The 21,755-nt window shown below is 40.4% G+C and overlaps 1 protein-coding gene across 1 annotated transcript in view; it reads right to left on the reverse strand.

Annotated features, from left to right (window-relative positions):
• MYO3A (myosin IIIA) overlaps positions 1-19,219 on the reverse strand; it is a 112,033-nt gene extending 92,814 nt beyond the window's left edge. The window contains exons 1-3 of the mRNA XM_030970758.1: positions 19,154-19,219; positions 10,980-11,162; positions 6,212-6,346 (exon numbers count right to left, since the gene is read on the reverse strand). Of these exons, the coding sequence (XP_030826618.1) occupies positions 6,212-6,346; positions 10,980-11,147 (303 nt within the window). The 5' untranslated portion in view covers positions 11,148-11,162; positions 19,154-19,219. The remainder of the gene's footprint in view (positions 1-6,211; positions 6,347-10,979; positions 11,163-19,153) is intronic.
• Between the last annotated feature and the right edge of the window lie 2,536 nt (positions 19,220-21,755).

The raw sequence follows: 21,755 nt of genomic DNA on the forward strand, positions 1-21,755 counted from the left end.
AATCTCAGCAAGAGAGAAGGCAGAACTACTCATCCTGCCCTGAGCTTTGCTTTTTTGTGCCCAGCCTGCTTGGGCATAAACAGTCCCCTGAAGAGGTGGCCTGTGCCTGGAAAAGGAGCAGGGGATGGATCTGGTTCTGGCAGAGTGTGCTGCCACCCCCACATGGCCAACACAACAAGACCCTTCACAAGCCACTATTCCATACATGTTACAGGACTCTGCCCTTTTAGACTGAGATATGGGAATGAGGTGAAACATCACAAGCTTGGTCAAGGAAAATTATCTAGATATTTTAAAAAATATTGATCTATTTACCTAGCAAGCAGAACTTATCAGTCTCCCTATATAGCTTAGAAAATCAAAATTAATGTATCAAAATTAAATGCATAAATATATTGCTATCTACTGCAAAAGCTGAGGTGATTGTAAAAATCAAAGAATCTGGCATGGTTGGTTTGCATTTGTTTTAGTTCATTGGGTTTTTCTGGAAAGGGTGAGGAGCAGGGTGGTATTTAGTTTGTTACAGTTTCTTGTCTTTCTTTATATTTTATATATTTATATATATCACACAGACTTCCAGCTCTCAAACAGCTAAAGCCTCATTCAAGTTAAGGTATGCAACAGCAGTGAAATATTTAAATATTTTAGCCTTTTTTTAAAAAATAAAAATACCAGTAACTGGATCTTTGGACAGTTGTTGCACCTCTTTTGTAGAAACCACACTGCAACCTCAAATTGCACTATCAACATCTCAGCTCTGAAGCAGGAAAAAAAACACTCTCATCCTCTCAGCAACTGGACTTGCTGAGACTGTTATTTCTTTACATGAACATACTCCACATTATATAGATAATGTCCAGATCGGACATTATATAACAAAGCATAGGATTTTTGTTGTGGTTGTCTAAATAAGGAGGATGCACTTCTGTGAGCTTTCCCCTCTATTAGAATTACATGCAATGTTTAAAAGGCAGCATGAACAGAAGCTCTTTCACATATAGTAGGTCAGTGAAGGATCCAAGACTATTAACCACACAAAATTTGGGCATTAATGATAGTCATTTTTCTCTGACACACATGTAAATTGTGCTGTCACTGTTCATTTATGAATCCGTGAGGAAAGTTTATAAATATTCCATGAACTCTAAGGCTCTCTTTGTGACCACAGTTAGATTTGCCAACATGTGGAAGCATCTGATCTGCTAAATTTCTCTCTCCAAAGAGCAGATACAACAGTGCAACAGCACAGCAGACTCACTCCAGGCCAGATGCAGCAGTGTACAGGTATTTTACAGAATTCTTAATTTTGTGTAGGAGTTCTTGCAACACCTTCTTCTCTTGGCTTTAATGAGTACTTATCCCTAACCAGCCATCTCCAACCATGCCATTATTCCTCTGAACCCTCACGCTGGCTGCCCTTTCTCAGTCACATCAAACATGAGCTGGATCCTTTACCTGTCAAAGCCCTTAGCAGTGCTAATACCATTTCTTATGGAAAAAGAGATCTATCCTTGATCAGCTCACAGTGCTATCCATTACTGGCTATCTGCAGGCACAACGTGTTTTCCATTCTGCTTTGAAGGAGCAGCTAAAGCAGAAAACCACAGCATCATCCTCCTTCAAATCCTCCTTAGCAACTCTCCTGTACTACAGCACTGACAAATGCTTAGTGCTGGTTGGGATCACAACTGACTTCTGTTATCCATCCAGTTCTCCTTTTCCAAAGCTATTTGTTCTATTGGCTTAAACCTTTGAAGAAAGCTTTCTACTACAAAGAGTCACTTTTCTGACAGAAAGGGAATGAGTAGCTGATACTCTACACATTGTGCTGGGTCCTCCATCTCTAGGCGAACTCAAGAATGGTAGTTCTTCTAAAGGATCTCCATAAAACCAGAAAAGAGTTCTATCAGGGATCTCAGCTTGTCACATTCTCATTTCATTTAAACACCTCACCAAAGGCAACTGCCCTTGTGATTGGAGACTGAGCAGGAGCTGCACTGGTGGGCTCCTCTGAGCCCATGACACAACAACAGTCTGTTGGCCAGTTCTCTCTCAGCTCTTACCCTATTGCAAGCATTTTGGCAAGCTTTACTGAAAGTAAACTAGTAGTAATGGACCAACATAACCCTGGTATAGCAGGCTGGCAGTTGATATTATTCCTTTTTTCCATATAGTGTTATATTTACAATTGTTACAATGTCCATACTCTGATTAACACGGGTTTTCACCTTGTCTATGTTTGCAGAAAGAGTGGCAGGTGAACTGATGCACTAGTTTTCTACTTTAATTCAAACTCCTGAGAGCTTCTACTTACTGGGTTTAAGATTTTTTTTTCTTTCTGAAAAAAACCCATCACAAATAAAAGCATCCCAAGAGAATCTAAAAAGAGAATTTAGACATTTATACATTTCACTTTTTCCCTCTTAATTTTAACTTTAAATTATCAAAGGTAAGTAAAAAATCTGAATCACTTCAGGCAAATTATAAATCAGCAAACATAGCTGCCAACTGAATCACAATAATGCATCGTGACAATATTTCTGTAATTCTTTTGAGTTATCAGTGTCTGGTTAGCAGGTTCAATTAACATCAAGAAAAACATTTAGACAATGAAACTCAAAGTATACCACTTTGCAAAAAATCCAGAATTACATAAATTATCAATTTATTCAATGATTTCTCCCATGTTAAAAGGTTGAGGGAAAGGGAAAGGCTAAAATGACATCTTTTCAGAGAAGCAGATTCCAAGCACAAGCTACTCTACACTCCCACATGATTTCTCTGCTGAAGATTACACTAGATCAACAAAAGTTTCCACATGAGATCAAAGATAAATCAGGTTCACTCAGTCTGGACTGTGCACCTGTACAAATTGCATCAACTACTCTGCAGATACTTTTTAAAAACAGAGCTGGCTAGAAAATAGAGCCCGCAATCCACAGGAAACTGTAACATATGAGCAGGAGTCTAAATTTCTTCACACTGAAATATAATTAGATTTAGCAATATTTTTGCAATGTTGAAAACATCACATTCTACTATGTGGAATATTATATAAATAGAAATCAGCATATAATAGTGATGCTAAAATTCAACTTGTTTGCTTGCCTGTAGAGCAAAGAGACTGTAGAGCATGCCTGTATCATCATCAGGTTTATTGTGTCCATAAATGGATACTAAATGGAATAGTCTGGGACATCTGTAATACAGCATTCATGGTTGCTGGAAAGCATGAGGGAAATGGACTGCAAAAATAGGACAACAAACTCTTCCTAAATAGCATCTTCTAGTGCCACCACAGTACACAGAAAGTTGAGCTACAAGGACCATTGGCCTAACTCAGCAGGACACTGCTAATGTTCTTTAAATGTTCACGTACACACTTCAGGGGGGAAAAAAACACCGAAAAAGAATATTTTTGTCAGTCTTCTTGACATTCAGCAGAGTGAAAGGGATGTATTTCTGTAACACTTGGCAATCCCCTCTACCTCTCCAGAAGTGAGAGGATTCTACAATATTCTTTGATAGTACAAAACTGTATTTTTGGGCGGAAAATCATTCCTTCCAAAATTTTTGCCCTCCTAAGGTAAGTTTTAACCCATTAAATAAGTTTGGATTTTTTTTTACTGTAAAAATAATGCATGCTTCCTCTATTTCTTAAAACAATATACTGATGACTATAAAATACACTAGCATACTTATGCGACTCAAATTCAACCAAATTAATCTCAAATAGAGTAGTCCATTATTGAAAATGGACTGAGATACTTCTTAAAAGTTCTACCTGATCTCTCTAGGAAGTGAACTAAAGAAATATGTTGCACTATGATTCTGGTTTACAGCAGCAAGTAAAAGCTGTGTAATACCTACCACTTACCTAGCAATGGCCTTTCAGCCTTCACTCTTTCTTGCCTAGGTTGTTCTTTGCACCAGGCAAGGCCTGTGCCATTTGTTCTCCCCACCTGGCCCAGACCTACATGACCACCTGTAGGGGCCTGATATGATTCCTCTCTGCTCCATCTTCCATTAGATGATTTCCAACTATCTCAGATATTTTCCCTTCTGAACTAACATCCAGGGCAGAAAGAAATGGGCTACAGCACACTCTGCCTCAGCTGTGTCATCATGCTGCTGTCTGCTGACACCAAATTGCTAAGCTGATTCATCCCAAGTAAGGGATTTCTTTCCAACACAGACTCAGTAGGACAGTTCCTCCTGCCTGAGTCTCTGGTCACACATGGCAAAGCTTAATGCACCTGGCAGGAATCCTTCTTCCTGCAACATTCTGTACTATAAATGTGATTAGAACGACATCCAAGCAGGAGCAGATGTTCAGCTTAACTGAGTGCAGCCTACAGAGAGAAAGGCATTTCTGAATGTGAGAGTCAAGAGTACTGTCATTCTGTACAGATGTTTCTTGTTTCACTTTCATTCCCATAAGCAGTTTTCTTAAAAATACATTGCATGGGACACATCTTAAAAAGCTGAAGATTTTTCTTCTAGGAAAAACCCCTTAAACCCAAACATCAAAATAGATGGATTCAAATACCCCAGTGAATAACTTTTTTGGTAACCTACAGTGGTGATTCTAAATTCTTTACTAAATGCTGAGTTTTATCATCTGTCACAACCCATTCCTAGAGGAATTTGAGAAACTTTCCCTCCAAATCATCTTGGCCACATATTGCATCAAAGAACACAAAATGGAGATGATGAAAAGATACCCATTCTTATAAACCGCAGACCATCTTAATTGCTGCGTGAAAAGCAAACAGCAGCTGTAAAGCTGCACAAGCTGATAAGAATATGCCACTTGAACAGAGAAATCTGTTTCATTACAGTTTTCTTTCACATACACTATTATTAATAGGAAAGCTTCACCAAAGTCAATACTAAAATTTATTTTCCTGCTTATGCATATCTACACATTCCAGCTGAAATCCATTGCATTCACAGATCTACATGTGCAGTGACAGAAAGCATCCAAGACACTCCATACTTGCACATGTACAGCTTGGCTTAATAAGAGTAAATATAAAACATACTCCACAAGTAGGCTGGTGTTTTTCACATAAAGAACATAATTCCATGCAAAATATAAAAGGTAACATATAACACTTGACTGTTTCCTCCCAGTCTGTTTCAGGCTGGCTGTTTGGCATCCATCCTTTATAGGCCAGAAGTTTCACAGATGGGAGTTCCCAGTGCCCAGCAGACACAATGGACACTGGATTTTCCAAGATGATCATTTCACAAAGACCTGATACCTTTTGATGTCAATCTAACCTAATAATTTGTTATGATTTGCAATGCAAACCATTCTTAAAAATATCTTCCAATGGAACACATGAGAATTTGGAATAGATTTTTTTAGACTTTAAGCATTGCTGATAGCTTGTTTCTAGAATTTGATACCATTGAATCATTGAGATATTTGGTAGGAGATTTGTATTTACTTAGCTGACAAATCCCAATTCTTCAATCTCAACCTTATCAAACTCTGATCAAATGACAGCAAAAGTCTTGATTCCTAGGAAAAGCACACTATTGCTGTCAGAAATGTTCTTCATTTTCCTTCGGATACAAGAGGAAGTTTTTACAGAACAGGCTGTGAATCTATAGCAACTGTAATGATCAAGACCTTTGCTCACAGATTACTCAAAACTAAAGACAAACACATCTTGCTCTGAACTTAATTTGAGGAAAATTAAGGGCTCTTCTCCTGCTGCTGCCAACAGCATTTGGGCAGTAGCTGCTTTTATTGGCTTACTTACCTATTTGTGCATTTACCTCCCACAGAAGAAAAGGAATTCAGTTAAATAATTTCTATCATTTCATTTGGGAAAAAAAAAACACCATACTATATTCTTTAACTGCTATATCATATGTTAGTGATATTTAAAGAAATGCTACTACAAGAAGATTCCCATGGCAAGTCTTTTACCAAAGAAACATTTTAGGTAGCAAATCCTGTAAGTTTACTAGAATTTGTATCCTAATTCTGGAGGCACAAGACTATCAGTGTAATATCAAGATAAGAACACTGAACAATTTAATCAGAACAGTAAAAAGACTAAACAACAGCATTTATCACTTTGCATGCAACTACTCTTGAAAAAAAGTACAAAATTACTTGCATCTCATTCATTGAGTTTATACTAAACAATGGAATATCAACTAGAATAAACCTCCTTTTTTCTGTATTATTTACCTCAAGAACTAGCCAAAGCTGGTCTCCATTTTTCACATCTTTCTTATAGTACATGCCGTAGAATTTGACTACATTGGGATGATCAGAGAGAGCTTTCAAAATGTTGTACTCAGCTTCAATTTCTTCATCAATATCCTAGTGTCACAAATGAGAAATACATAGCAGTTAACAAATAAATAATGATAGCCATAAAAAACCCAAAAACAAACCACAAAGTATTTTCTGTCAATTCAAATGTAGTTTGAAATGATACAAAGAAAAAAATCCAAATAGAACACAAATATACCATTTATAGAACTACAAAGCCTGGTTCTGTTTAGTGAATACAAACCAGTTATTTTTTAAAATTTTATTTTGTCTTTAGCAATTTTGACTAATGAACGTGTGGGGTATGACAGAGCACCTCAGGTCCTGGAGGACAAGTTGTCCATGAGCCAGAAGCGTGTCCTGGGGTCCAAGAAGGCCAATGGGACCCTCAGCTGTATTAGGAAAAGCATTGCCAACAGTTGAGGGTGGTGATCCTGCCCCTCTACTCAGCCCTGGTGAGGCCACACCAGGAATGCTGTGTCCAGTTCTGGGCTCCTCAGTACATGGAGCTAATGGAGTGGGTCCAGAGGAGAGCTATGAAGATGATGAAGGGGTTGGAACATCTCTCTTATGAGGAAAGGCTGAGGGAGCTAGGCCTATTCAGCTTGAAGAAGAGAAAACTGATAGGGAACCTCAACAATCTCTACAAGTGTCTGGAGGCAGGGTGTCAAGAAGATGGATTCAGGTACTTCTCAGTGGTGCCAAGCAACAGGATGAGAGGCAATGGGTGAAACTGACGCACAGGAAGTTCCAACTGAATACAAGGAAAAAATTCTTTATTGCATGAGTGGCAGAACACTGGAACAGGTTGCCCAGAGAGGTTGTGGAGTGTGCCTCTCTGGAGAGATTCAAAAACTCTCCAGATATAATCCTGTGCCATGTGCTCTAGCAAGACCCTGCTTGAGGAGGGAGGTTAGATCATACGACCCCATCACTGGTCCCTTCCAACCTTAACTATCCTGTGATGCCAAGGCAAAGGTAGAGCAATCCACAAGTAGGTAGGTATGCAGGTGCCTTGGGAAAGTATGTGTTACTGCTTTAGTCTTAATGGTAACCCCAGCTAGAAATGGTGCAGTTGGGACTACTTCTCTATCTCTTTGTGCATGAACAAGTATGACTGCAGCCACATCTGATTAATTTGTCATCCCACTTTCTAGAATTATCTGGGAATTCTTCTCAATTTCTGCTGTCATAGAAGCTGGAGACATCCATGGTCTCTCTGGGTTCTGTTACTGAACTATAATAATTATGTTTTTTTGTCACACTCTCATTACAGACCTTGGGTTTCTTAGTGAGGGAAATCCTTTTGGAGGTGAGATAGGAGGACCAGTTTTGCAACAGATGCACTGGGAGCTGTGCAAATCCTTTCAGACCAAAAATAGACATAGGCATTGGCAGGCTTTAGCAGGCATTGGATGACTCAGGTAAACTTTTCCCACCTGTGCACTGGAATTGCTCATTGAGGGATGATTATTACACTGCATTTGAGTCATGCTGACAAAATATTCAATCCCTCTTGACAACAGATGAAAGCAAATATCTGCAGCCATTTTCCCCTCATTGTTTAGATCTCAAAAAAAAAAGGTTAACACATTCATTTCAGACTTACAACATTTTTTAATACAATTTGCTATTTACAACTACACAAAAAGAAGTGAAAAATCCATTCCAGAAGGCGGCTCCCTTATGAACTGCACTATCCATATGAATGGATTTCATATCAGTGAAAAGCTCTGTTCAGTGCCAAAAACCTGTCTCAGCAAAGCCAAACAGAAGTGACCATGGCAGAGAAAGGGGATGTTCTGTATTCCCAATGAATGAGGCTCCTTCTCATTCTGTTCAACACACTGCCCCAAGAGCACTTTCCTCACTGGTTTCTTATACAGGTCTCCACTATCCTAGTCAAGTTCCTCACAGGAGCCTTTTGACCAGCTTGACTGTTCACCAAGAACTTCCTCCGTCACCAGTATCTTCATGAAGCGGGCCATTAAACTTTCATATTAAGATTACCAGGATAAGTCTTCTCACAAGGAAGGATTTTAGAGGTCTTGTTATTGGAACAATTGAAAAACAGCCGGAATTTTCCTCTTTCTAAAAAAGGAGAAACTGACTTTAAGGTAATTTTACCCAGCACAATACAGAATACAGAAAAAAAAAATACAAGGAAGGCAGAAAGAACCAAAGTACTGAAGGTGGCAGAGAATGGAATGAGAAAGAAGCAGGGATGAAGGCAGAAAACACATCTGGCAAAAACAAAAGAAAGAAAAAAAATGCAGTCAAAAGTCAAAAATTAAAGACAAAGCATACAATAGTTTTGACTGCCTTGGGGGAAATTGGAAGAGAATTAGCCCACTATCCTACTGTGAATTCATAGAGATTTCTGTCTCCTGAGGGGTACTCAGATTTTATGAGATTTTTACAATTATAAGGAGAAATTAAATGATAGAATATTCATTCTGTGCCTACCAAAAAGAAAAATATTCCTCAGTATTTTATAAAGGAAAAAACTTGAAATATTTAGTTGAATTTAGCATATTTACCTTCATAAAAAAACTATATTAGAAATGGCAGACTGAAAATTTTCATCCTATATATAGCATAATTTGGTTAAGAGTTCTAAAATACAATGGTATTTACTTATAGTCCTGAGGACAAGACTAAGCCTTCTCAGTTCCATCTTCATTTCAACACCTTTGCTTTCCTGTTTCAGGTTTAAAAAGCTGAGCTGTTACCCAGCAAAAAGAATCTGTGCTCTAAAGGATTAAACATTAAAAGCTTATTTCAGTCTTATATCACCCATGATAATGTAGGTTCCCAGTTTAATTTCAAAACATCAGTTAAATCAAACCATATTTCTTCTGCTTTGTTTCCTGTCTGCCTCTCAAGAGGCACAATTTTGAAATGATCTCCAAAGAAAAAGAATTGTAAAATGTAAAGAAAATACATAAAGTATCTTTTCCTTTATTGCAATGGCTCCCTCTGCAGCCATTATTAATATTTTCAGTTTAAATAAAAAGAACACATTTATTGCTTTCACTTTATTTCCAATACAGGATTGTCATTTTAGCAGCTACATGGAGGTACAGCAGCTACTCCAGACACCCTGTAAATAGAAGAGGACAAAGAAGAATAGTGTTCTTAGAATAAAAAGGGTAAAACATTTAGTTAAGTGTCAAGTCTTGGAAGACTGATGTTGACTGCACTACTGCCACTTTTTCATTAAAATAAGGAACGCGTTTTCATCAGTTTTATATTTGCCCATTTTCAATTTCTTATATTGCATCTTTATCCATCCTGTTTCTTCCATCTCCTTCACATTCTATTCCTTTTTCCTACTTAATCTTTTTCTCTTTCCTCTAGCATCAACTTTACTGTTTCTTTTTTCTTCCTATCATCATCCTTTAATCTTTTTCTGCAATCTCACAAGTGTAGAGAACATTGAAAGTTTCACTGATTTCTTCAGGAACTCCTGCCATAGCCAGCTGCCACTTAAGAATCACTCCTGAACACTTGTGAAGCATAGGAAAGCAAAAGCATTTCCTGCCAAACAGGCATTTAGATGAACACCAATTGCAAGGAAGTCATGCCTATTTATTGTAAGCACAAGAACCTTGTTTACAGAAAGCAATAGAGTCAAAAATAGTTTCCAATACATTTGAACTCATTAAGATGCTTATCACTTGGCAAGTTATGTTTACTTTGGAAGAGGTTGTGGTATTGAATTGAGATGAGCACCCTTTTGTTGCTTTGAAAGCACACTGAAATAAAAAGCAGATCAGCAAGAAACACAGCATAGATAATGGAAGACACTATGATTTCACCAATGTATTTCATATACTTTTTTTGTGTCTATGGGATCATAATCTGACACTGTGTGAGGTGCATTGGTAGAAGAGCCCTGTGTGGCTGTGCAGCTCCAGATCTGTAGGGTCCCCACAGCAAAGCATGCCCACCCATTCCTGCCCAGAGGTCATGCCATGGAAACCCACACCTCACAAACCTATACTGAGAGTGCAGAAGATGAACTTAAAAGGGCCTCTGAAATAGGAACAGCTGCTTTCTCATGTTTTGGTCTTAAGAAAAGCCCCAAGCCACGTGCAGCACCACTGAAGTCAGTGGGGTGGGCCTCTACAAAGCAGACTAGTGTTCTTCCTTATTCTTTGAGTGTTAATCTGCCACCCAACAAATGTCTGTTATTGAAAACAAAATTGTGCTCTACAGCTTCATAATTCCACCTCCCAGTTGCCTGGCGCTTTGTGTGTAGAGCTAATCCCTTTGCATTTTCCATTTGAAAAGATGGATTCCTCTGTGAGACCTACTTATTTTGGCACATTCTGAAAACACAGAACGAACAGTAACAATAAAATGTGCTATTTTATTTTTGAGGTATCACTCATAGCATGTATCTCAGCTACACCTAAGTTATACACCTATTACACCTAAGTAACTTAGCTACACCTAAGAAATATACCTAAGTTTAGGTATATTTCTGACTTTTACCATAAGCAACCACTTCCAAGATCACTTATGTTAAGAAAAATGCATTGATAGCTAGCCTGATACATAGCAAGCTGAAATAGTTTATTTTACAGTCACTTCTAATACAAATTATCTACAAAGACTAAGAGGAAAAAAAAGACTACATAAACTCACAATTAGCCAAGTAATTTAAGTAACTTACATGAACAGGATCCAAAATTTTGACTGCTGCTTTGCTGCCATTTTTCTTATTTAACACCTTGAAAACTTTTCCATAAGTTCCTTTGCCAATAGTCTCAATTATTTCCCAGGTATCTGAAGGATCAGGAAAGCTATCAAATATTATTGTTTTCCCAGACAATGGAAGCATCTCAAATGATGGCTCCTAGGAAAAAGAGATATCAGTGTTCAATCAACAAATGGTTAATAGCAACTCATTTCCCAGAAATGGGAAGAGAAATACACACTCCAGCCTCAAACACTAGAAATGCTTTTGCATATGGTGTGCATGCACAGATAGCGTAATGAATAAGAACTGCTGCACTTGAATTTTCCTTCATTTGATATCATGTTGACTGCACAATATCAAATGTGCAATATTTGGTATGTGCAGTCAACACAGTATCAAATGAAGGGAAATTCAAATGATAATTTGAACCAAAATCAAGTTTGAGTGAAGCCAGTTTCCCATGCACTTCAAGGAATATATTTGTAACTCCCAGATCTTTGGAGGGACAGGGGAATGAGAGTCAAATTCATAAAATTCCAAAGGATTTAGGTCCATTACCAAGAATCAGGCAAGAAGTGGAAAGAAACCCACACAAAACATCTTAAATAGTAGCATTAGGTTCATTCAAACTCTTAGAGGGAACAATCACTTTTACAAGCCTGTTCTTAGGATTTGAATTATGACATAGTTCTTAAAAGGCCAAGCAGATCAAAGTGACAGATCTTTTCACAATGCTATAGTCTTCTGACAGTCAAGCACTCTCGGTCATGGAAAACATGCTTACCAATGTACATCCTTTAACAACTGGTTTACATACTGCAAAGGAAACACCTTTTACAATGACTGAATTGTATCCATCTCTGACCAGGATGCACCAACACCCTGGTCCATGAGGGATACAATTCACCAGGAAACCTGCAGCAGTCTGTTGTGTACTTGGTACTGCAGCCAGCGCTGGCCCAGCTCCTTGATTCCAAATACTGCGGGAACTAAATAACCCAATTTTACTTGATACAATGAAATCTCCCTTAACACTGCTCCAGGTTAAGGTCAAAGTAAAGATCAAGATCCAGAGACATACAGCTGTAATAAGTATATTCTCAGTTTTCCATTCCAGATTGAAAATTTGCTTCTTTCTCCTGTCCCCTGGGATTCACAAAGACTCAACTCAGGACACTGACTGCAGTCTCTTCCTAAGGCATCACCTTATGCCTAGTCTTTATCCATGCTTTGGGAGCTCCACCACATTCAGGTCAAGCCCCCAGAAAAGAACACAACTGAGTCACAACTTTCTTTTTCTTTGCCTTTAAATAGTGCTCAAATACTATAATTCTGTTAGCGTTTTTTAATCACTTCATGCATAAATGCTTTGTAATTAGCTTCTGCACTCTGCTGTAATTAGGAGACTACACAAAACAATAACTAAATTTGGGATGATAAAGGGATGAAGATTCATAATCTCAAACCCTTGCTTTGAGGGTTTCAATAATGATGGCATTTCAAAATTTCTCATTCTAAGCTTTAATATTTTAAATTGAGGCTAACTATTTGTTTACTGGATCTACTTGTTTACTGGATCTTACTGGATACTACTAAACCCGTGACTAGTGATTTTTTTTAAAAAAAGAGGAAAAAAAGTAAAAAAGTATCACTGGTTGCCTTCATAAGAACTGAGGCATCCAAACCATATTGGAGCCTGTCTACATACAAGCTATTTTCTACAGAATATGTAATTTTCCATTGAAATCTAGAGCCTGCTGTGTCTCACACTACAAGAAAACACAGGAGTTTCTGACCCAGGCAGTAGGAGATATGCAGCACTGCAGAAAGGAAGATTTATTTCTTCCCTTTCGAAGATGAGCACTTCTGACACAGGAACTCAAAGAACAGCTTCACATATTTAGACTGTGCCAGAGCCAAGCCAGGAACTCTGATACCTTGAATCTTCAAATAAGCAAAGGACCACTCTGCTGCAGGGATATTTTAAACTAAGCAGAACATTCCAAGAAGCAGCATTCCAACCTGGTGCTTCAGACAGCCTCCCAGGCTCCATTAACTCCCTATACATTTGACAGAATGAAGCTGAAATTCATTGACTGCCAGTATCAATTGCTTATTTGTCTGCAGAGACTGCTACAATGAGAACTGTTAAAGGGCTAAGGAAACGTGATCCTGCAGGTGCTATTTGGCTACCAGAGAAACAGTGCTAGAGAAATTGCCATGTGCTTTTGTTTTCTTTTGAAAATTACAACAGTTGCACATCATCTAGTCTTAAGCAAAGTCACCACATACTTAAAAAATATGCATTCAGTAGCTGTCATATTTAGTTCAATAATTTAAGAGTGCTATTCCAGAAAAAATTATTCACCCTAGTTCTTTCTTTTGATTTACAACTTCAAAATGGTAACTTGATTATAATAAATACCATGTTTCCTCGCTTTCACCAAGTTTAAGAGCAAGTCCCTGCAGATAAATTGTTTATTTTTCACTTTTATTATTAAAATATATATTAAATAGAATGATTTCAAACTCTTACATTCTGGATGATGGATAATGTTTTATTACATCTCAGTGAAGTTGTCAAAGCTGATAATGATTTAACCTCATATTGCAGCAATAAATTGGACTGCTCCTGGAATATGTCTGGATGCCCAACCAACTGGATAATTTATCATACACTTCACCATTAAAAATTTACTTAAAAGACACCACAATTTACAACTTGATCCAAACCTCTAAGCTGGAAATGTACCCTTGAACCACTAGGAAAAAAAAGGAATTTTTTAAAATACTTCTGGAGTGTTCAGTGTGACAGTTCACTCAGCTCCTGCTCAGATTTTGGCTAACCTGCTGGGGAGGCCTGATGGATGCTGGGCACAGTGCCAGTAAGTCAAAGCAAGAGCACCAAGTAGGCAGACAGGTGGCCTGAAAGAGCTCAAGAGCCATTATGAGCACTACGCACCATTATCACTGGCAAATCTCTGTCTCCTGTCATCTTTCCTGTTGCAGTTTCCCCAGAATCTGCTCACTTATAAGAAATGGTATAGGCCAAACCTCCAAGCTGGAAGGTATAAAATATCATCTTACCCAAGAAGCTTTGGAAGCAAATCCAAGAGGAGCTGGACTGCTGAGGCCTTCCTGTTACTTGGTGTGATAAAGGGAACACTTGGACGTGACACAGGAGAAGGGATAAAAAGTCTCTTACCCCCAGCCAGGTTTTACTTTTTTGGTTTTGCTTGGAGGTGTACAAGTTAAGAGTTATAGGTTATAAATTACAAAACCTCATGGCTTGACTGGTGCATAAATGAATTCATGCGATAGACCGACCTAGGGAAAAGGCGACTGAGCCCCTCTTTGTCATGTTAGTTACAGTTCCTAGTGAGTTCATGAAACAAAGTTTAAATCAACAGAGTACATTGTCCTGTAAGTTCGAGAGAGCCAAACAGACTGACTCAGCAATTAAATTTAGGATATTTATGGCAAGGAAAAAATAGATTTGGAGTTCCAACAAAACAAGGTTTGGGGTTTTTTTTGGTTTTGTTTGTTTGTTTGTTGGTTGGTGGTTTTTTTATCTGAGAGGGGGTTCTGGTGCCAGTTGTAAGAACAAACTGGGTGAGAATTCTTTTGCGCCATTCCTATGCGACTTTTTGCTTCACATCAAACATATGCACTGCATACAGCAGACTTCAGACCAAATATTAGAGATAGCCCTGATACCGAGAGATGCCCTGTTCAGCAGCTGTGCTGACAGACCACTGCATTCTCCATCGTTTTCAGTATCTAGTCAGTTTGGAGAGGGAAAGAGAAGCCTGCTAAAGAACATAGTATATTGCCTCTGGAGTATATCATTGCTGCCAAGGCAACTCAGTGAAGTACATTTATCACACCCAAAGCTTCAGACACAAACCAACTGCCCTGTGGAGGGCTTTTTAGTGAAGGCCACAGAGCACTAGAGACAACACAGTCACATGGGAATAAGCAATAGGTTTTGCTTCTGCCAGCTGGGTTGAAAGCACGATGGAGCCTGAATTTCACATAGAATATCATATGTTAATCCAGTATTTTCACCATTGTTTCATACCACCTAACTGTGCGACTTTCTAATAAACTTTCCTCCCTCAACAGTTTCTGAATAGACCTTCATCTCACTTGGATGAAAACATACCCATTTTCTCCATAAAGAGTTAATAAAATGAGAGCTCCTTGCCTCATGTCACTCATCTTCCTCCACACAGGGAGCCTACAGAATTAGCAAAGCAGACATCTATTCACATTTAACTACAACAAATGCAGCCTTTAGGTTCCCATCAGCATCTTGTCTCCTGGCTACCACAACTTTCTGGTCTTGAAAACTGCGACCAGAAGCTCATTGGTTCAGTTCAAAGCACACCTACTGAGGCTGTGTTGTGGCTTTTTGTCCACATCCCTCTTTCCTTCACATTGTAAACATTCCTTATGTTTAACCAGACAGCTCCTGCATACATCCTACCCTGAAATGTGCCAGACATCTTCCTGTGTATGTCACAACTGGCAGATGCCAGGTGCCAAGAACACTGGCACACATGGCATATTGGGTCTGTTACCTCTCTGAAGGTGACACAATGCATTCCTGCAGATTGTGAAACTTCAACCTCTTGCCTAATGGATGCCAGAAAAAGTAATCACACTAACAAAAACAAAACAAACAAAAATAGACAGCTTGTGATATCAAATAAAAAACTCCATCTCACCTCACTTTTTCACCCTATTTATTGCTTTATTCAATATCTAATCTGGAAGTTCTTTGGTCTGGCACTGATCACAAGGCACAGTGGGGCCTTCAAATCCTTAATGCAATGGCACAATCAAATCCCAAACCACATTTCTTCTTATTTCATGAGTTATGCCACACTGACAACTACTTAATAAGAAAGTTAAAGGCTGCCACACAGAATTCTCACAACAAGCCAAAAAGCATGAGGCTACAATATGCCCTTCATCATACCAGCATCCAGCAATTTCTGGATAAATAATTTGATTATTCAACTAAGAGCATGGACTGCAGCTTAGATGCTCAGCTAGAGCTATAATGATTCATTTATACAGTATATTATCTTAGCCATCATTCAAAGAGTAAGTTTTGCTCTGGAAATTCAAATATCACCCCCATTCAACTCTGGGGGAATATTTGGCCTCTGATTTCAACACTGATGCAACCTATATCTGAATGGGAACTATACTCAAATCTAAGCTCAGTGTGAACAGATTATCTAGTTTGGCCATTAGTTAAAGACACGTGTTTGCAGGTTTGCAGGCTGTTTTTTGGTTTTCTTTTTTACTTCATTTGTCAAAAGCTGAATGCACTTAGCATTGTAATTTCACTTTAAAACAACAGATTTGCATAATTACATAATTTTTGTACTTTCCATATGTCTAGACAAATTATCCTCTTCAACTGCACATCAATTTGTTTACTAGTTTCTACTCTATATATTCCCTATTGCTTTCAACGGTCCTTCCCATCTGCAAGAAACCTTCCAGAGAGAAAAAAGATCTCTTTAGTCCCAGCTATGGTAGATGAAGAATAAAAATCAACAACCTTCTCTAACAGTGAGTCCATGTCTTTTGCTATTGTGTGCTTACACCAGTAAGAAAGACACAAGACATCAATTTAGGTAGGCTTCACCTAAGCTGATGTGTAGAAAACACCTATAGGAACCTAAGTAAGATGTTATAATTCCACTACAGAGAAATAAAAATTGGATTCACCTCATCTGGTTAGCATTTATCTGCATAAGACAGCTCAGTCTCCAGACACTGTTGATTCTACTAGCTAAGTTTCCATTGCCTACAACAGGAGCCCTGTTACACTGCTTCAGATGCAGACATGTTAAGGTAAATTAATTCTATCTACATAAATGCTGGAAATAAAGAGTTTTAGTCTGACAACTGACAAGATGAGTATCAGCTCCCTACTACAGCCAGGAAAACTGCAAGCCAGCCACATCTCACCACCTGAAAGCAGTCAGGCAACTTGGACATTGTCTGATGATGCACAGACAAGGCAAGCATCATGCAATGACATTGCCAAGCAAACTTTTCCAGCAAGCAAACAAATCCAGCAACCAAACCCTAAATTAATGTAAATGCAGGAATAAGTGGTTATGTAAAGCATTTGGAGGCAAGGAGTGGTGATCAATTTTGGCAATGTATCTCCTGGGCACAATTCAAAGTACATACATCAATCTTAGGCCTGTTCATGGAAGAAACTGATCTGGTTTTGAGGCCACTTTTTAGCGTTTACTCTCTGAAAGGCTGGGTAACTGCTTCTTCTGTTTCTGAAAACACTTTTTTTCTTCAGTGACTGTTATCCAGTGACAACTTTCCCAACAAAGCAAGACAGCTTCAAGAGACATTTGATGCCTCTAGACTCCTTGACCTTTGTAAAACTTCTACACGCAGTAGAGAAGCAGTGCTGCATGGTATCAGCACCTGATCTCCTGCTATTGATTAATGCATGTTGGGTGTCCACACTGACATTTCATCTGTGGATTATCATTCAGCTGATCTTGACATTTTGACTTGCTGCAGACTGAACTGGCCAGCCCTGCTCACAGGAGGCTCCAGCCCTTTGCTCTCTGATGTTCTCAGAGGGCACAGATCTAAGGGATCTACCTCAGTGCTAGGTTCCACCTTGGTTTCCATCCATTCCCTGCCATGCCCCACAACAGGGAAAGTCACACTGCATGCTGAGGCTTACAGTTCTAAGGTAACTCCATTGGAGGAGGGGATTTTTAAGCAGCAGCTTAAAGAATCAGTGAGGGCTGTAAGCATTCAATCTATTCTCATGCACTGGGGCTACCCACTAGATTGCAATCCTTCAGAGCTTAAACATGATATAAGTTCAGAACCCAAACCCTTTTAAAAGCCAATCTTTAGTTAAAGAAAGAGGGTATGAAAAGAACAAGGAGACAAAACACTAAATTTAATTACTGTTGTCAATTTTAAAAGCTCGGATATTTTGAAAACAAATGATAGCTAAAGATATTTGTGGCAATTGTCGTCCAAAAGACAGTATTTTTGCAGGGGCATTACAATAATGAAAGAAGATTAATAATGGTAGGGGGAATTGTCAAATTGTATTTGGACTTTGTGCCACCAGAAGTAATGAACTGACATCAGCAATCCATGAACTGAATTATATCCAGCTAATTTTGTAGCTCTTAGAAGAGAGGCACTGCAAATGATGAGGATAATTTTTCAGTGACTAAACACTAGATCAATATATTAGCAAATAACTTGGTTTTCAAAGCTAAAGCATCACTTAATTTTCCTATTTTAACACAGTAAAATCTTATAAAATCATAAAAACCAGTATGGTGTGGCCTCACTCACTCCGTATTTCTCAGAATTTCTAACAACAGAAAAGTGGCAACTCAATTTAGCTGCTGTATCAATGAGCTTTTTCAGGGCTCGAAATTAAAGCGATACAGTAACTTGATAGCAAGATAAGGAAGGCATTGCAGACAACAAGCAAACTTGCTAGCACTTAGCATTAGCCGACAAGAAGCTACGGGGTGTGAGTGTACAGCGGGCACGGCAGGACTGCACACGTGTGCTGCGAGGCCACGGTCACGCCACAGCCCCGCGTGTTCCCCGGGCGGGCAGCGCTGTGCCGGCCCCGGGAGCGCCCGGCTGCCCCACCGCAGGCAGGGCAGGCATCCCTCCCGACCGCTCCGCACGCGTTCCTTATCCAGAAACTCACTCACAAGGGGAAAAAAAAACAGAAACAAAAAAAACCCAACAGAAAACGGAGGGGAGAAAAAAAAAAGGGGAGGGGGTGGGGAAGAAAAAAAAAAAGTGTAAACAAGCAGGATCATCTGAATAAGAAACTGCAAGAGCCAACCCGCACATGCCCCGGCGCCGGGAGCTCCCGGCCCCGCGCACCCCCCCCCCCGTCCCGCCGCTCCCGTCAGCTCCGGGGCTGCGGCGGGAGGCCCCGGCCCGGCCCGCGCCACCCCCGGGGTCGGGCCACCATCCCGCGGGGGCCGCCCCGAAGCCCCTCGGCGAGGCGTGGCCGCCGGGCAGCGCAGCTCCGCGGAGAGCCCCCTGTCAGGCACCGGGGCTCTCCCCGGTGCCGTGCCCGCCGCTCCCGGCCGGGGGATTACCCGCAGCGAAACCTCCGGTCCCCGCAGAGCCAGCCCCGCCGAGGGGGCAGGGGCCGCGCCACCTTCGGCCACCGTGTCTCGGCTTCGTCCTCCTCCTCCTCCTGCGGACGGCCCCGGCCCGGCTGCGGTCCCGCCTCGGGGTCAGCGGCGGATGAGCGCTGTGCCCCGCTAATCCCCGCAGGCGCCGGCAAAGCCGGCAGGGCTCGGCCCGCCCCGGGCAGGGCGCGGCGGGGGCGCCGGGGCGGCCCAGGCTCCCTCCCGGCGGGGCCGCTGGGCATCCCGGGCCGGCCGCCTCCAGAGCCGGGCCACAGCCCCGCACCCTGATCCGTCCCCCGGGGATTACACGGAGCTGAGCCCCGGCGAGGCTGCTGGCCTGGCAAGGGAGAGCTGCGCTCCTGCCCTCGGGGTTGCCCGTGGCTGCGCTACCCTGAGGAAACCTAATGGACCTACCTGGCCCTCTAAAAATAGTTCACATCTGGTGCACGCCCCGAGCTCGCGTTAGTACCTGTTGCAGAGAGGTGACCGCATTGCAACAGCGCAACATTAAGTGTAATAACGTAATAGCGGGTGAATTTGCAAGACAGAGTACTCAAAAGTTGGAAATGGATAAATTTTAGAAGTACAGCTGCTGTATGATACATGAACCAGGCTTTAATTATGCTGGTTAGGCTTTCTTTGCAAAATCCCTAACAAACTCACCGCAAAGAAGCGGCAAAACTCTGTCAGCACCGTGTACCTCCATCAGAGACTATGTCTGTTGAGTTGGGTTTGTCTCCTTTCATTTTTCTGATAATATTTGAACCTGGGTTTCGTTTTCAGACAGGTCTGACACGAGGGGAACTGTTTCAGAGCTGTGTTTTACATCTTTCTCAAAAGGAGAGCTCCCTCTCCCTGAGCAAAGATCTCATTGCTTTCAGTTGTGCTTGGGAGTGCCTGGCACCCCAGTGCCTTTTGGCTGCATGTCTAGTGGATGGCAAATCATATGCTGAAGCATGACAGTCTAATCCTCTGATCATGCGGAAGCTTGGCCAGAGTGCGCCATCAGAAAAAGGCTACAACCTCTCAGTGGAAATTCTGGTGCAAAAAGGAGTGATGGGTACTCATAGCTCTTCTAGGAAGAGCTTGCATGCATCCAAGACCTGGAACAAGCAGCTGAGAAGTGTACAGATGCAATCATGGGAACCAGAAAAGACAGTAACATCAGTGATCAGCTGATATGTTCCTGTCTACTTCTAGCAACGCTGTCTTAAAGCCGCTGCTGCCCACCTCATCTAACTCTCACTGTGTGCCGACGTTACCATGCCTTAGCTCTGAAGACCTAAAATTCTCTATGAGCCCCCCCTCTGTCAAAGGGACCTCAAAGGCAAAACTCCATGACAGGGCTCCGATAAACCACTAAAAGTATTGAACAAATTATGTCTTCGGCATTAATTAATTTTTCAGGTGAACTGTGAAACTCCAAAAAACTCATATCTGTTTCATTTAGGTAATCCTGAACAATATGTAAGTAATGGCAGTCTGTTGCTGCAGAAAGGGTCCTAGGTTAAACCAGCTAAAGTTTAAAGACCAATGTCCAAGGCCTATAGAACTAGGCACTGTGGAAACAAACAGGGAATTTATGCCCTTAGGGAATCTGTGTGTCAAATGGACACTGATGGTGCTGGAAAATTTAGTCATGAAATGATTACGTGACAGTCAGTGTCATGCAGCCCAGCAACATTCTTCCTTTGCCTTTATTTTCACTCCTTCATGTTCTTTTTCCATCTCAATTTGCCTTGGCTGTTGCCCCTCATTTTCCCAAAAAATTACTGCTTTGCTGTTATCTAGAATACTTTTCAGATGAGATTTCAAGGTTCAAGAGTAAATATGGGTATATGCTTTCTCTGCCCCAAAATAAATTTGAGAAAATTAACGACAAATATTATATATTGACAATATCCAGATATATATATTAAAAGATAAATGAAGTGTGATCATCTCCAGCTGTATCTGGTATGAGGTTAAGTTTGCTTGATGCCACAAGACAGCATCTATACTACACTCTCTTTTTAACAGATTGTGATTAGATTAGTTTCAGACTTTATCCTTGCCTTTCAATATGGTTTTTACCTTCATTAGAAATATTGTGGGTGCAAGTCTGAGAACTATTTTTAATTATTATGTGACAAATATGAAAGCAGTACGAACAGACAACCTTTCAAAGCATCTTCAACATTAGATCACATTAGGGAGTTGCTTTTAGAATGTCTTACTCTTCATTATTAAAATGTAATGGACCCGAAACATACATAAGTATAATAGACCTCTTTTACTCCAGAACTGATACATTCAGACTTCTACATTCTCAGAAACTTCTAATAACAACAAGGGGTAGGGGGGTGGGAAAGATGCCCTTGTGATTAAGGCACCAGATTAAGGCTGTAATATTCTATAGATTGTGAAAGATCATGCTACATCCAAATCAAGTCAGGATGCAGATAGGCAGGACACAGTGGACCCTCCCTACAAAAGGAGGTCCCTGGCTGCCAGGCTCCAAATCCTGGGCAGAGTTCAGCCACAAAGAGTTTGTGGGACCTAAGACATATGTTCCTGCTTTTCATCT

This window comes from Camarhynchus parvulus, chromosome 2 (genome assembly GCF_901933205.1).
Source record: "Camarhynchus parvulus chromosome 2, STF_HiC, whole genome shotgun sequence".
Classification (NCBI taxonomy): Eukaryota; Metazoa; Chordata; class Aves; order Passeriformes; family Thraupidae; genus Camarhynchus; species Camarhynchus parvulus.